At 49.1% G+C, this 15,675-nt stretch overlaps 1 protein-coding gene across 1 annotated transcript in view; it reads left to right on the plus strand.

Moving 5' to 3' along the window:
• The first annotated feature begins 3,053 nt into the window (after nucleotides 1-3,053).
• FGF12 (fibroblast growth factor 12) overlaps nucleotides 3,054-15,675 on the plus strand; it is a 281,693-nt gene continuing 269,071 nt past the window's right edge. Inside the window, exon 1 of the mRNA XM_073359018.2 lies at nucleotides 3,054-3,402. Within this exon, the coding sequence (XP_073215119.1) occupies nucleotides 3,390-3,402 (13 nt within the window). The 5' untranslated portion in view covers nucleotides 3,054-3,389. The remainder of the gene's footprint in view (nucleotides 3,403-15,675) is intronic.

The following is a 15,675-nucleotide window of genomic DNA, read 5'->3' on the forward strand; positions in this document are numbered from 1 at the left end:
ATGATGTCCATTACCATAGCATCGGAGTACTAAGCATTATTGCTAAAAGCATGCATGTAAAGATAACTAGGGAAAGTGATAAACAGCTACTCCTACAATTAAACATTTTTAAATCTGCAGGACTGAATAACTTGAACCCAAGAGTTTTAAAAGAATTGACTGAAGTGTAGAACTGGTCAGGAATTTTTGACCTGAAAATAAGGGATTAAAAAATGAGGGGGCTTTTTTTTTTGGCCCCCCAAATGCTGGTTTGTTGAAGTGGGTTCAGTTTCAACAAATGTCATGACTCAGAAAATTATTGGGAAGACAAATATAGAAATTGCCAAAAACATCCCATTTCAACATTTTCAAAATAATTTTTTGGGGGGTTTTGAGTCTAAACAACTTTTTATTCAAAGGTTTTAGAACATGTAGACTGAAAATAAGACTAATAAAAAGAAAAAGATCAAATCTTAAACACCGTGTTTTGTAATTACTGAAATAAAACATTCTGATTGACTTGAAGTTGAACAGAAAACGTTTTGGATTTTCAGTTAATGAAAAGTTTTGAGATTTTAACGGTCAGTATTTGGGACAGGAAATTTTTTCAATAGCTAGCTGTACTGAGGAGCTCTCAGAGCCTTTGATGTAATTTTTTCCATAGGAAAGGTCCAGAGAGGACTTGAAAAAGAAGCGACTATTGTGTCAATATTTCAAAGGTAAACAGGATGACCCAGGAAACTATAGGCAGGTTAGCCTGACATTGATCCTGGGCAAACTCATGGAAAAGGTGATCTGGGTTCAATGAGTAAACAATTAAAGGAAACCAAATTGATTTCACTTTTTGGTGAAATCACAAGCTTGGCTGATAAAAGTAGCAGTGTTGACATAATCTACTTAAGACTCCTGGAAGGCATTTGGCTAGTACCACACCACAATTTAATTTAAAAATTAGCACTATACAAAATCAAGGTAGAACATATTAAATGGACTAAAAACTAGCTAACTGGTAGATCTGAAAAAGGAATTTTAAATGGGTCAGCCCCATCCAATGGGCTCTGTTCTTGGCCCAAAAGAACATAATTGCTGGTAAAGTTTGCAGGTGACACAAAAATTGGTGGAGTGGTTAACATTGATAAGGACAAGGTCAATTTTAAAGAGTGATCTGGATCCCATGGCAAGCTGGGTTCACTTGAACACCATCCATTTTAATAGCCAAATACAAGGTTAGACATCTAGGGAAAACAAATGTAGGTCCCACTTATAAGATGGGGGACTGTTTCCTGGAAAGCGGTGACTCTGTAAAGGACTTAGGGGTCATGACTGATAACGAGCTGAACATGTGCACCCAGTGCAATGCTGGAGCTGAAAGGGCAAACATGACCCTTGGATGAATGTCCAGGATAAGCAGGGGCTATCCACTAGGAGTAAGGAGGTGCTGTTGCTTCTGTATACAGCATGAGTGAGATCATTTCTAGACTATTCTGTCCAGTTCCAATGGCCATGCGCCCCCCCCTCCAAAAAAAAAAAAGTTTAAACATTGGAAAGGGTTCAGCAAAAAGTTACAAGACTGAGTCAATGCCTGGAAAACCATTCTCCTAGAGAAATGGATGGATCGTAATCTATTCAGTTTATCCAAGAGAAGGCTGAAGTGATATGATACAGTCTACAAGGATTTCCACTGGGAGAATGCTTCTGCCAGTAGTAGAGGGCTCCTTCATTTAGCAGACAAAGATGGAGCATGATCCAATGGTTGGATGCTGAAGTTAGATACATTCAGAGTAGAAATAAGGTATCAATTTTTAACAGTGATGGTAATTAACCATCGGAAGAGCTTCTCTGGAGCTGTGGTGGGTTCTCCACCACTTGGAGTTTTCAGGTGAAGGTTGGATGTCTTTCTGCGAGATCTGCTCCAGCTCAACTAGAAGCCATAGGCTAGATCCAGGAATTACTTGGTGAAATACTCTGGTCTGTGCCATGCAGAGGGCCAGATTAGTTGATCATAACGGCCCCTTCTGGGCTGAACCTCAGTGAATGTTCTACTTGTGGCACCTTAGAGACTAACAAAATTTATTTGAGCGTGAGCTTTCGTGAGCTGCCGCTCGCTTCCTCGGATGCACGGGTGGAAAGTGTAGAAGATCTTTTTATACACACAAGTCCTCCTTTTCTTTTTGCAAATATAGACTAACACGGCTGTTACTCTGAAACCAGTGAATGTTCTGGTCCAATTTTCTTTTTAAAACCCCTGTACAGAATTGCACATGCGTACAACCTATATGTTGAAAGAAGGTCATGCATAAGCCAGGGTTTTGCATATTCTTACATTTACATCCACAGAGCCCTATCTTGCACATGTACATCAGATTTTTTTGTATATATATATATATTTTTTTTGCATGCAACTCTTAAACTTTTGTGTGCAGGGACTCATTCAGATCCTTTGCTGTAGCTCAGGAAAGCTTCTGCTCAAATAAATTGGTTAGTCTCTAAGGTGCCATAAGTCCTCCTTTTCTTTTTGCGAAGGCAGACTAACAGGGCTGTTACTCTGAAACCTACTAAGAAAGAAGTGGCTGTCTGTGTTGCATGCAAGTGATTTGGTTTTGATGACCTAATAATAATACAAGACCACCCTGGCATCTGCTCTGTTTGCTGGACAGGGGGGAGAGGCTGCCACGTGGTATGCGCTGGTTATGGGGCGCCAGAGGTGAACTGACAAGGTAGCAATCAGAGGAAAATCTGAATCCCAGAAAATGAAAATGCTGACTCGAGACACCCTGCCTAATCCTCCAGCAGAAGAGCAGCAATTACCAGCAGCCTGGCAACCCCAGGGCCCCCTCTCCGCTGAGAGTGATGTACAGTCCAGCCCGCTTTTTGGGGGGGGGGCTCGCAGGGAGCATCCAGTCCGGTCTTTATTTTTAGCAGAGTAGCTCCGTCACCAAGCGCTACGGCTTTGCTTTTCAGCAGGGACCACGGTGGGGGGAGCTGTGGATGCGTTTTTTGGGGGGGCGGGGGGGGGGGGCTTGGGCATGCGCGCCGGCTCCCAGGCACATCTGCCCTGCATCCAGCCGAGCGGGCCGGCCTGAGCCCGGCGCCCGCAGCACCGCACGCGAGGACAGCGCCGGGCGGCGGCGCCCAGACCCGGGGGACCCCCCCGCCGCGCCCCGCTCCCTCTCCCGGCGCCGAGCCCGGCTCCAGCCGCGCCCCGCCGGGCCCCCGCTGACTCCGTCTGCTCCGGGGGGTGACGGCAGCTCCGGGGTGCCGGAAATCCTGCCCCCAAAGGCGGAGCGGGCAGAGGAGGCGGCCCCCCCCCCACCCCCGGCTGGGCTTTCGCTCTTTGCTGGAGAGGACGCATCGCGAGCGGCGCATCGCCGGCAACTTCTTAAACTTGCCGACGCTCGCCAGGGTCCGCAATGGAAGGCAAAGGTAGGTGCCCGGGGCCGGGCGGGGGCATCGTGCTGGGTCGGCCGCCGGCTGCCCGGGCGGTGATGGAGATGGCGGGGCCGGGGCCGGGGCCGGGGAAGGCGCCTCCTTCGTAGCCGCGCTTTCTGGCCCCTTGGCTGGCTGGGGGAGCGTGGGGGGTTTCTCCCCCGGCTGAGACAGGCGTTGGCCGCTGCTCTGCGCTCTTCACGCTGACGATGTAGGTGGTGACTCGGGGGCTTGTTGCCAGACAGCGGCGGGGGGCGCTGATAGCTGCAGGCGGGTGATCAGCAGAGTGAGACCCCCAAGCCCTCCGGCTTCCTGCGGGGAGCGGCAGGGCTGGGTCCCCCGCCTGCTGCCGCTGCAAGCGGGGCACATCGGACCAGGCTGAGGGATTTGGGGAGTGCAGTGAGTGCCGTGCCAGTGAACCCACTCCGCCCGGACCCGGTGTGTCATCAGAGCCTCCTTAGCTGGCTACATCCCCCCCCTTTGCTAGTCTCTAAGGTGCCGCACGTCCTCCTGTTCTTTCTGGCCCCCCTTACATATCATCCACCCCCAGTCATTCGCCCCAGGCCTGTGTCTCTCTCCAGAGGTGCACACATGGCCTCTCTGCCTACACGCACGGTCAACTGGTACCTGAACTCTCCATCGCGAAATATTTATTACTAATGAAATGTTGATGCCATGCCCCTCTGCCTAAGGAGAAGGCTGGAGGCCATCTCCGCTCCTCTCGGTAACCCAGGGCTGGGGACTGCTTTGCTTGATAGGCATAGGACAAGAGCAAGAATATGGAGTGTATGAATTGAAGGGAAATGGTGTAGACTGGTATAACACAATACTCCATGCCTTACCCAGACCTGAACTAGCTATATTTAATCCCCCGTTTTATTTTGATAACTGTCTTGTCAATCAGGGCTGTCGCTCTGCTGGGTGGAACTATTTGGTCACATGCCGGCTAAGGCAGGCAGCTATTTCAGTCACACAGAGGCAGCATGTCCTATAAAATGCCATTCCCGGTGAGCAGTAGCATTCCCAGGGGTTGAGCACAGGTAAGTGTGGTTGTTTTGGGTTTTTAAAATAACCTGCCGAGATCTGATTAGATTGGAAACTCAAACAGTCCAGGAAGCTCAGTTACTGAACTGCCCCATTATGTTGTGAGTGACTGATGCGTGGCCCCCGGGCCCCTTGTGTGTGTGCGGTTTGTGTACGTGTTTGATGGAGAAAGGAAGAGCCTGTGTCTTAAAAAGAGCACAGACTCTGCATTGTCATGCAGTACAACAACAGACTGGTGGCTCTCTGTGGGATTTCTGACGGACCTAACATAACTGAGGGTGGAATGGTAATAACTGCAAAACAGGGCGCATCTTCCTTGTGCTTCCTCCCGCCTGACACAGGATTACTGAACTCCATTCTAGCGCAGACACGTCCATAGGAACACCGTCACCCCTTGGCTTTGGAGAAAAGAGCCACCTGAGCAGGAAATGCCATCTGGCCGCTGTTGCTCGGGCTTGTAAATTTGCAAGACGTGCTTTATTGCCATCAGAGTCCCAGGGGCTGGTGATGTCAGTGAAGGGGTCACATGGGGTGGCTAGTCAGGGCAGCCTTACGTTTTTGCAGAAAACTGGTGGCAGGTTCCTCTTACTAGAATCTTCAATGCTGAGGAAACTGAGGCTCCCGGGGTTTAGTTTTCCTTGTAAAAGGAAGCCCAGGCAGAGTCAACCCACCAGAAACCAAACCTGTAGAAGTGGACGGGTCCAAAGCAGAGAGAAGTTTAAGGAAAAAAGGAACCTTGATGTCTCAATGGAGACGTTCCAAAGAAGCTGGATGTCTGGTCAGTGTAGGGGCCTGATCCTGCTCTCACTGAAGTCATTGGCCAAAATCCCCTTGATATCTATGGAAGCAGGAGCAGCCTAATGTACACAAGTCCAACACGGGAAAGAGCCTTTTGTGTATCTGTATGTGGTAAGGCATGGCCCAGGATTACTACCCAGAGAGAATATACACACAGTCCATTGCGTCCGTAGTCTTTTGTCTGATCCTAAATACATTTGCCCTGAATAAGTGACTCATTTACATTTTATTTTCCATTTGCAAGTAAACCTCCACATGTAAGGTCCTGAGTGTTGTGATCATCATATCACTGTTCATGTTCTCCTGGTGGTGATGCCTTTCTGATGTCATCTTCTGTCTTACACTGCTCCATTTCCCCTGCACCTACCAGTGGTGATTGTAGGGAGCATACATTCAAATCCAGTGCTCTACAGGCCTGAGAGAGAACGTGCGCTGGACTGATTAAAGTCATCATTCATAATAATCCTATATTAGAACAGGGTGTGTAGAAAACCACCTGTCCAGTCCCTGAACTCAGCTGCCCCTAGAGATCAGACCGAAGTCTCCTGACCCGAAGTCTAGGATTTGTGACACCAGACCAGCAGTAGCATCAGCGTGGCATGTCTTGGCATGTGGCTTGTACCTGATGCTTCGCTGATGGCCCTCCACTTTTGCGGATTCCTGTTGGGATCTGGAAGTGCTCAGAGCAGCCATACTCTTCAGTCAGACTCTTCCTGCAGTGACTGGAGACTGACATTCAGTCCCCAGCCCAAATGTGCCTGCACAGGGGAGTAGTAAGTGGAAGTTGGACTAGATGACCTTCTGGGGTCCCTTCCAACCCTGATATTCTATGAAGTGTGGGCTGCTCCCCACCTAATACACTGTGTGTGGGCTGCTCACAGGGGAGTTCTGGGTGTGGGGGCCCTGCACACCCGTGGTACCCGTCCTTGTGAGTAAGTGGGCAGGGTGGGGCAGGGCATGACTTGACTCCGCCCCTAAATGCACCAGCCAGCTGAGCTGTCCAGGCATCAGGTGGGGAAATAAGTTGCACCCTCAAAAAAGGTGACAAATTTCTCATGCATGACAAGGCAGGAGTAAGCGTGACTTGTGGAGTGGTGCAGCCACCTACGGCCTCTGCCTCAGGCCTGAGCCCAAAGGCTCCACCTAGCCTTAAATGTAGATTTTGGCTTCTTTGTCTGATTCTGTTAGTTTTTGCATGGCTGCTTTTCTAGCACATTCCAGTGGGGGAAATGAGAGAGTATTTTTTGTCACATCGAGTTAATTAGACAAAGGGGAGGGGGGGATTGTGCAATACTCAGCAAAGTGGACGAGAATTTTGTTTTTTTCTTTGCTACCTGATCCTCCTCCTCTCCATCCCTTCCCGGCAGCAGATCCTCTCGGACACAATAGAAAGTGACGCCGTTCCTGGCATCCCAATAGCAGAGCTTTGCCGGCGCTAACAGGAGTTAATGGGGAGGTGAAAGGATACTGGTGGCTTGCCAGATTCTTCGGTCTCAGTCCAAAAAGATGGCAAGCACAGCACCTGGTACTGTGAGACTTCACGGTTTGGAAAGGAAACAGCCAGTCAAGAGACAAGCGACCTGGCATTCTAACCCCCCTGGGAGTCTGCACTGAGTTAGCCCTGCAGGGTTAGACCCATGGTGCTGGGGTCTCTCTTTGCCTTTTGTCTTTCTATCTGTGCAGTTAGGGGTGGTAGGACAGACCCTCCCTTCCAATGCCCGTGGTGAGGGGAGGAAGGCAGGGCAGTCTCCTCGTGGCTTGGCAGTCTTTCCCAGAGCCTGAGGCACAGCATAGGGGCAAATGGCTCTTTGCAGGTTTGGATCCTGTCCACTGGCCAGTGCTTTAGGGCAGCCAGGACCCCAAGAAGACACTCTGGTGCCTGCGGAGCACTCCAACACAGGGCTCCCTGTCGCTCTGCCAGGGTCCTGCTGGCAGTGCTGGTGGCTGGGGGTCCCTTCCCTCCCCAAGGCACAGGAAGAGTGGCACGGGCCCCACGGCTTTCTACCAGGAACAGCAGCAGGGCCCGCCTTTCCACAGGAGGAGTAGCACCATGCCCAGACGGGCAGCAGGGAAGCCTCTGGATTCCCCCCAGCATTTGGGGTATATCTGCTTGTGGGGGAACCTGCGGTGCTCTTCTCCATCTGCCCCACACAGTTCCCTACTGAGGTGGGGCTGGTGGGCCCCCCCAGAGCAGTACCTGCCCAGTGAGATATGTGGGACAAGTCACCCCCTCAGAGTGATTGTCTCCGGCTGCCTGCAGAGTCAGGCAGATGGTGCTGCATCGGTGACACTTGAGTCACACTTCAAGCTTTTCTTTGCAACCATAAAGACTAGAAACTGGCTTTTACTGTTTGCATGGCAGCTGTGATTCTGCGGTGCTGATGTGACTCCAGGATGTGCGGCCCTAAGCACGGGTGTAGAGTACCTGGGCCTTCCCCTGGTGCTGCTCTGCTGGTAGAAAGCTGATGGACCTGCTCACGGGAGGATCTTTGGAGCTGCTGTAGTCGACTGCAGTGCCCTCCCATAGCCAGCACGAAGGGCTTGGCCATGGGAAAGGGGGGACATCCTGACCTTCCCTGCACCCTGCTCTCCTCTGACTGCCATCATGGGCACCTACCCCAGGGCTGGGGAATGGTACGGTGCTATCAAGCCATCTTTGCCCTGTCTGTCCCTTTGAAGTGTTCTGAGCTGTCCTTGGCGCCCAGTGTTTTTCTGTATACCGCTGCCCCTGGATATTAAGTGCTTTGTAGATACATAAAGGGTGTGTCTGTTCCTTGCCGTGAACAGCTTACAGTCTAACGCTGGACAAACCACCACAAAGGAAACCGCGTCCACCAGCGATGCAGAGAGAGCTGTGTGGGGCAAGCGCTACACAATGAAAACATGGGGTTCTTTGCATTGCTGTACACCCTTCATAATTGCATTGCTTTATACACTAATAGCAAAAGGCAACAGGGATTCTAACTGGTGAAAGAGTGTGGGCAAAGGCCGTTAGACGCTGTGTTATCCTAAGGTATGTTTGGTTTATGGCTATAGAAACAGCTATGCATAAAGGAATGGTGTAAATGATCATGGAGATTCACAAAAGATTCAGCCACTCTAGAATATTTCTGCTTTCTTCCCTGCTGTGGAGGTGGGGCTGGTGGGGGAGCCTGTTTTTGGGCAGGGTGATATGTAAAACTGCACAGCAAGTACCTGAATGCTTTCTTGAGGGGAGATGTTCTCTGGTAGTGGGGAGAGCTGGATTCTCTCGCCTTCATTGCTACAAATCTGCCCGGTGAGTTGGGACACGTTCCTCAGGCCAACAGTATTAAACTTGTTTGTCTGGAGTTTGGCCCTTAACGCCCTGTTTTGGCATCATAAATGGTCTGATTTTCCAATGTGCTGAGCACTTCCTAGTGAGGTCCCAGCACCAATGAAAAGCAGACTGTTTGCTTAGACCTCCAAGTCTGGAAAGGGGATACTAACACCTCTGACCTCGGTTTCCCTAGCTAGGTATAATGGGATAATGTTTCCCGACCTCAGTGGGGCATTGCAAAGTTAAATTCAGTAGCATGTGGAAAGACTCTGAGATTTTCAGGTGGGAGGCACTAAGGAAGTGCAAAGGACTCTTTCTCTATTTACCGCTGAGTGAATCATTGACTTTTCAGCTCAGTGGCCTCACTGAAAAATCAAAAAAAAAAAAGAAAAGAATCACTTCAGGCTGACCCAAAATGGAAATTTTTCACATTTTTTTCTGCTGAAATGAAAACCCCAAATAATTCTGGTTTGGGTAAAAAATAAAAAAAATCTCTTCTTTAAAAAAATAAATCTAGCTAATTTTCAAAATGAAACGTGTCAAAATGAAAAGTTGAAACGTTTCATTTTGACATTTTCAAAATGAAACTCTCTTCTGTTTCAAATATATATATTTTTTCAGTCCAAGCTGGTTGCTGAATCAGCCCAAATTCACAAATAGTTTCGGTTGACTTGAAAGTGCATATTTTGGTAAATAGACTTCCGGTCCAAAACCAGTGCCCTGCTCTGACTCTGCCATTGTCACACGCATTCTTCGGCGTGCACGTCTCTATCTTGCCTTTGAGAGAGCAGGGCAATGGCTGAGCGCTAGTGTATGGAAGGGCTGAGTATGACTCGGGGCAGCCCTGGGGCTTGCTTTGGTTTATGTTGCTAAAAGCTCATGCCTTCGCGTTTCAGGGGTCAGAAGGGATTCTCCTCTCCCAACCCAATGTGTTCTGTTTGGGGTTTTTTTAATCAACTTCCACTGAAGCATCAGGGCCGGCCGAGGCTGGAGACAGGACATTGGCCGGGGGGGCGAGGGCTCTGAGGGGGCACCGAGTATTTTCTCTCTCTCTCTCTCTCTCTCTCCCTCGCTCAGGTGCTTGGCTGGCTGGTTGGTGCTCACATGCACAGGGTTTAACTCATCGCTGTAAGTGAGGTTGGGTAGGAATTGTCCCCCAGGCCAGACTGGCTGGGACCTTGGAGGTTCCTCTCCTTCCTCTGCAGTGTGTGGGTGCGGGTCACTTGCCAGGATCATTTGGGTGCATCTCACATCATCCTTTCCCTGCCATGGCAGGGGCTTGGGCACTGGTGAAGCTCGGTCCATCCCGTTCGCTGCCTGTGGCACATCAGTCTGCTCTCCGGTGGCCTGGGATACTTGGGCCTCGTTTTGGGTGTTGGGTTTAGCATGTGGGTGGCGGTGGCCTGGGCCTCCCAGGAAGCCAGGCTGGATGATCTGGTGCTCTCCTCTGGACTTACACCCGGTGACTTTAGATTTGAAAGACGAGCCGAGCTAACTGTAATACCGTGATAGTGATGATAATGCTAAAGGCAATCAATGCAAAATGTCTGGGACGGCTGAAAAATGATGACAAGGGACTGAGTTGTATGTGAGACTGGTCAGCGTTCTAGCCGGCGAGCCACCGATACACATAGCCATGGTGTAGGGAGCGACATGCTAGTTCTGAGTCTCTAATGCCTTTGTCCCAAGGTGATTCCGTTAGTCTTTTTCTAACCATCCATTTGAAGCTATTAAAATCCTGTGGGTGAGAATCTACCACTAAAAGACCAGAGAGAGAATAGGTGATGTCATGATGCCAGCTCCCAGCTGGTGACTGGAAGAAGCTGAATGTTGCATTCTAGACGGCAGTTAACCAAAAGAGCTGATTCAGGCTAGAGGAGGCACGGATGGCCATATGCTTGGATTTTACCCCTCCAGACCCTAAAATCCACACAGGCATAAAACTAGAGGGGAAGGAGGAACCCTCATTATAATGATACTTTCTCCTCTATGTTCAAACAGATTCAGCCCCATGGCTCCCAACAATGTAAGTGGGAAACACAGATAAATTCCACTTACATTGAGACTTTATGAAATGTTGGGGTCCTTTAAAATCGTTCCTCAAATATTAAATTATGTCTAGCCATTTAAGTAACATGCTATTTTATTGCATAATTGATTCACTTACAGAGCTAGAAATTTTAAAATTAGATTTTCTAAGCAATTATCTGTAAAATGACTTATTAAAGCAAGAGATCTATCTATCTATCTATCTATCTATCTATCTATCTATCTATCTATCTATCTATCTATCTATCTATCTATCTATCTATCTATCTATCTTTACATGAAAAACTGGATATTCATTAGCATGGTAAAAGGCAGTTTGACAATAACAATTTTCCTGATGGACATGATAATTAATGCTTTCACTGATCAAAGTATAGAGATTTTAATGCATAATGTTACTGTAAGATGACGGAAACAGGCGTTTACTCTTTTCCTGTCAGTGATCAATGTATTCATTTCATGTTTTTTTCTATAGTTCCTATGCACCAGTTTTCCTAAAGACTTTCTTTGTACTGCCATTACACTAATTCACTGAGTTTCCCCTCCCTGGCCTTGGGTTTGGGTAAACCTGCTGATATGATATGTGTGTGGGGTACATCCCGAATGCTACAGCTTTTGCTTTAGGTTGAATTAAACTGTATATTTACAGTGTCATGATGTTACCATCAGCAGCTGGTGGCTGGGGTGAGGGCTGGTGGCTCAGCAGAGTTAGGAGACATAGGAATGATAGTGCAGCGTGTCTGGTTGAGTTACGCTGGTTGGGGTGTGCATGGCAGAGGCTGAGCTGTTTTGCCTTGTGTTTAATATCTTGTAATTGGGTTTCCTCTTGATTCCTGACTTTGTGTGTTTGTGTCTAACATGGGAACTTAGTTAGTTAGTCTCTAAGAATCATAGAATATCAGGGTTGAAAGGGACCTCAGGAGGTCATCTAGTCCAACCCCCTGCTCAAAGCAGGACCGATCCCCAATTAAATCATCCCAGCCAGGGCTTTGTCAAGCCTGACCTTAAAAACTTCTAAGGAAAGAGATTCCACCACCTCCCTAGGTAACCCATTCCAGTGTTTCACCACCCTCCTAGAGAAAAAGTTTTTCCTAATATCCAACCTAAATCTCCCCCACTGCAACTTGAGACCATTACTCCTTGTTCAGTCATCTGCTACCACTGAGAACAGTCTAGAGCCATCCTCTTTGGAATCCCCTTTCAGGTAGTTGAAAGCAGCTATCAAATCCCCCCTCATTCTTCTCTTCCATAGACTAAACATCCCCAGTTCCCTCAGCCTCTCCTCATAAGTCATGTGTTCCAGTCCCCTAATCATTTTTGTTGTCCTCTGCTGGACTCTTTTCAGTTTTTCCATATCCTTCTTGTAGTGTGGGGCCCAAAACTGGACACAGTACTCCAGATGAGGCCTCACCAGTGTCGAATAGAGGGGAACGATCGCATCCCTTGATCTGCTGGCAATGCCCCTACTTATACATCCCAAAATGCCATTGGCCTTCTTGGCAACAAGGGCACACTGTTGACTCATATCCAGCTTCTCATCCACTGTAACCCCTAGGTCCTTTTCTGCAGAACTGCAGAACTCCGAGCCATTTGGTCCCTAGTCTGTAGCGGTGCATTGGGTTCTTCCGTCCTAAGTGCAGGACCCTGCACTTATCCTTATTGAACCTCATCAGATTTCTTTTGGCCCAATCCTCCAATTTGTCTAGGTCCCTCTGTATCCTATCCCTGCCCTCCAGCGTATCTACCACTCCTCCCATAGAATCATAGAATCATAGAATATCAGGGTTGGAAGGGACCCCAGAAGGTCATCTAGTCCAACCCCCTGCTCGAAGCAGGACCAATTCCCAGTTAAATCATCCCAGCCAGGGCTTTGTCAAGCCTGACCTTAAAAACCTCTAAGGAAGGAGATTCTACCACCTCCCTAGGTAACGCATTCCAGTGTTTCACCACCCTCTTAGTGAAAAAGTTTTTCCTAATATCCAATCTAAACCTCCCCCACTGCAACTTGAGACCATTACTCCTCGTTCTGTCATCTGCTACCATTGAGAACAGTCTAGAGCCATCCTCTTTGGAACCCCCTTTCAGGTAGTTGAAAGCAGCTATCAAATCCCCCCTCATTCTTCTCTTCTGCAGGCTAAACAATCCCAGCTCCCTCAGCCTCTCCTCATAACTCATGTGTTCCAGACCCCTAATCATTTTTGTTGCCCTTCGCTGGACTCTCTCCAATTTATCCACATCCTTCTTGAAGTGTGGGGCCCAAAACTGCACACAGTACTCCAGATGAGGCCTCACCAATGTCGAATAGAGGGGAACGATCACGTCCCTCGATCTGCTCGCTATGCCCCTACTTATACATCCCAAAATGCCATTGGCCTTCTTGGCAACAAGGGCACACTGCTGTCTCATATCCAGCTTCTCGTCCACTGTCACCCCTAGGTCCTTTTCTGCAGAACTGCTGCCTAGCCATTCGGTCCCTAGTCTGTAGCTGTGCATTGGGTTCTTCCGTCCTAAGTGCAGGACCCTGCACTTATCCTTATTGAACCTCATCAGATTCCTTTTGGCCCAATCTTCCAATTGGTCTAGGTCCTTCTGTATCCTATCCCTCCCCTCCAGCGTATCTACCACTCCTCCCAGTTTAGTATCATCCGCAAATTTGCTGAGAGTGCAATCCACACCATCCTCCAGATCATTTATGAAGATATTGAACAAAACCGGCCCCAGGACCGACCCTTGGGGCACTCCACTTGATACCGGCTGCCAACTAGACATGGAGCCATTGATCACTACCCATTGAGCCCGACAATCTAGCCAACTTTCTATTCATCTTATAGTCCATTCATCCAGCCCATACTTCTTTAACTTGCTGGCAAGAATACTGTGGGAGACCATGTCAAAAGCTTTGCTAAAGTCAAGAAACAATACATCCACTGCTTTCCCTTCATCCACAGAACCAGTTATCTCGTCATAGAAGGCAATTAGATTAGTCAGGCATGACTTGCCCTTGGTGAATCCATGCTGATTGTTCCTGATCACTTTCCTCTCCTCTAAGTGCTTCAGAATTGATTCCTTGAGGACCTGCTCCATGATTTTTCCAGGGACTGAGGTGAGGCTGACTGGCCTGTAGTTCCCCAGATCCTCCTTCTTCCCTTTTTTAAAGATGGGCACTACATTAGCTTTTTTCCAGTCGTTCGGGACCTCCCCTGATCGCCATGAGTTTTCAAAGATAATGGCCAATGGCTCTGCAATCACATCTGCCAACTCCTTTAGCACTCTTGGATGCAGCGCATCCGGCCCCATGGACTTGTGCACGTCCAGCTTTTCTAAATAGTCCCAAACCACTTCTTTCTCCACAGAGGGCTGGCCACCTACTCCCCATGCTGTGCTGCCCAGTGCAGTAGTCTGGGAGCTGACCTTGTTCGTGAAGACAGAGACAAAAAAAGCATTGAGTACATTAGCTTTTTCCACATCCTCTGTCACTAGGTTGCCTCCCTCATTCAGAAAGGGGCCCACACTTTCCTTGACTTTCTTCTTGTTGCTAACATACCTGAAGAAACCCTTCTTGTTACTCTTAACATCTTTTGCTAGCTGCAACTCCAGGTGTGATTTGGCCATCCTGATTTCACTCCTGCATGCCCGAGCAATATTTTTATACTCATCCCTAAGGTGCCACAAGTACTCCTTTCCTTTTTGCGAACATGGGAACTGTAATTCTTCGTATTAAAAATGGCATTTCTCTGTCTTTCATTCCAACCCTGCGCCCTGTCCCAGCTCAAACCTTGATTTAGATTAGTTTTATTATCCACCAGTCTTTGATAGATGAAGTTAATTAGCTGGATGATGCTACCCAAATGATTTATGAAGAACAGTCAAAAGTGCTGGATGTTTTATTGACATAATAGGAATAAGGGAAAGGTTTTTTTTGCTTCTCAGTCATTGGTAATGTATTATTAATGCAAAAACACTTTACTTGAATGTAATGTGGTCTCCAAAAGTGGTTGGCAAGAGTGAAGACCCTAGAGCAGTGGTTTTCAAACTTTTTTTCTGGCGACCCAGTTGAAGAAAATTGTTGATGCCTGTGACACAAAGGAGCTGGGGATGAGGAGTTTGGGTTGTGGGAGGGGCTCAGGGCTGGGGCAGAGGGTTGGGGTGTGGGGGTGAGGGCTGTGGGGTGGGTCCGGGAATGAGGGGTTCAGGGTGTGGGCTGGGGCTCTGGGCTGGGGCATGGGGTTTGAGTGTGGGAGGGGATCAGAGCTCTGGGCTGGGGGTGCAGGCTCTAGGGTGGGGTCGGGGATGCGGGGTTTGGGGTGCAGGAAGGGGTTCTGGATTTGGGGGGGGGCTTAGGGCTGGGTCAGGGGATTGGGGCCTGGGGTTGGGGCATGGGTTTGTCTCGGGCGGCTCCCAGTCAGCAGCGCAGCAGGGGTGCAGAGGCAGGCTTCCTGCCTGTCCTGGCATCGCGGACCACGCTGCGCCCCGGAAGCAGCCAGCAGCAGGTCCGGCTCCTAGTCAGAGGCGCGCAAGCGGCTCCGCACGGGCAATGCCCCCTCAGCTCCCATTGGACAGGAACCAGTGCGGAGCCGGTGCTGAGGGTGGGGGCAGTACACAGAGCCCCATAGCCTCACCGCCTAAGAGCCGGACCGGCTGCTGGCTGCTTCCGGAGTGCAGTGCGGTGTCAGAACAGGTAGGGACTAGCCTGCCTTAGCCGGGCAGCACCGCCGATGGGACCTTTAACTGCCCGGTCGGCGGTGCTGACCAGAGCCGCCGCGACCCAGTGCTGGGTCGTGACCCACAGTTTGAAAACCACTGTCCTAGGGAAAGAATGGACCAGTGTTGACCATTGATATGGGCTGCTCCATACTTAGTCCAATGTAGAATTTTGTTCCTGAATTTCAGAGTTCCTGTTGATGAGAGCCCTCGGTTTGTTCTGTAGGACGAACCCCCAGCGCTTGGAAGGGTTTGCAGCCTGAACTGTGGTTTGAATTTTGCAAATAGCCCTTTTTTTATTTATGTACCTTTCTCAGATATGAACCTCCACCAGACTTTGAGGCATTCAAAAGGTGGATCCGGATTCTGTAGCTGGAGTT

The sequence above is a fragment of the Lepidochelys kempii genome, chromosome 9, assembly GCF_965140285.1.
Source record: "Lepidochelys kempii isolate rLepKem1 chromosome 9, rLepKem1.hap1, whole genome shotgun sequence".
In the NCBI taxonomy this organism is placed as follows: domain Eukaryota; kingdom Metazoa; phylum Chordata; order Testudines; family Cheloniidae; genus Lepidochelys; species Lepidochelys kempii.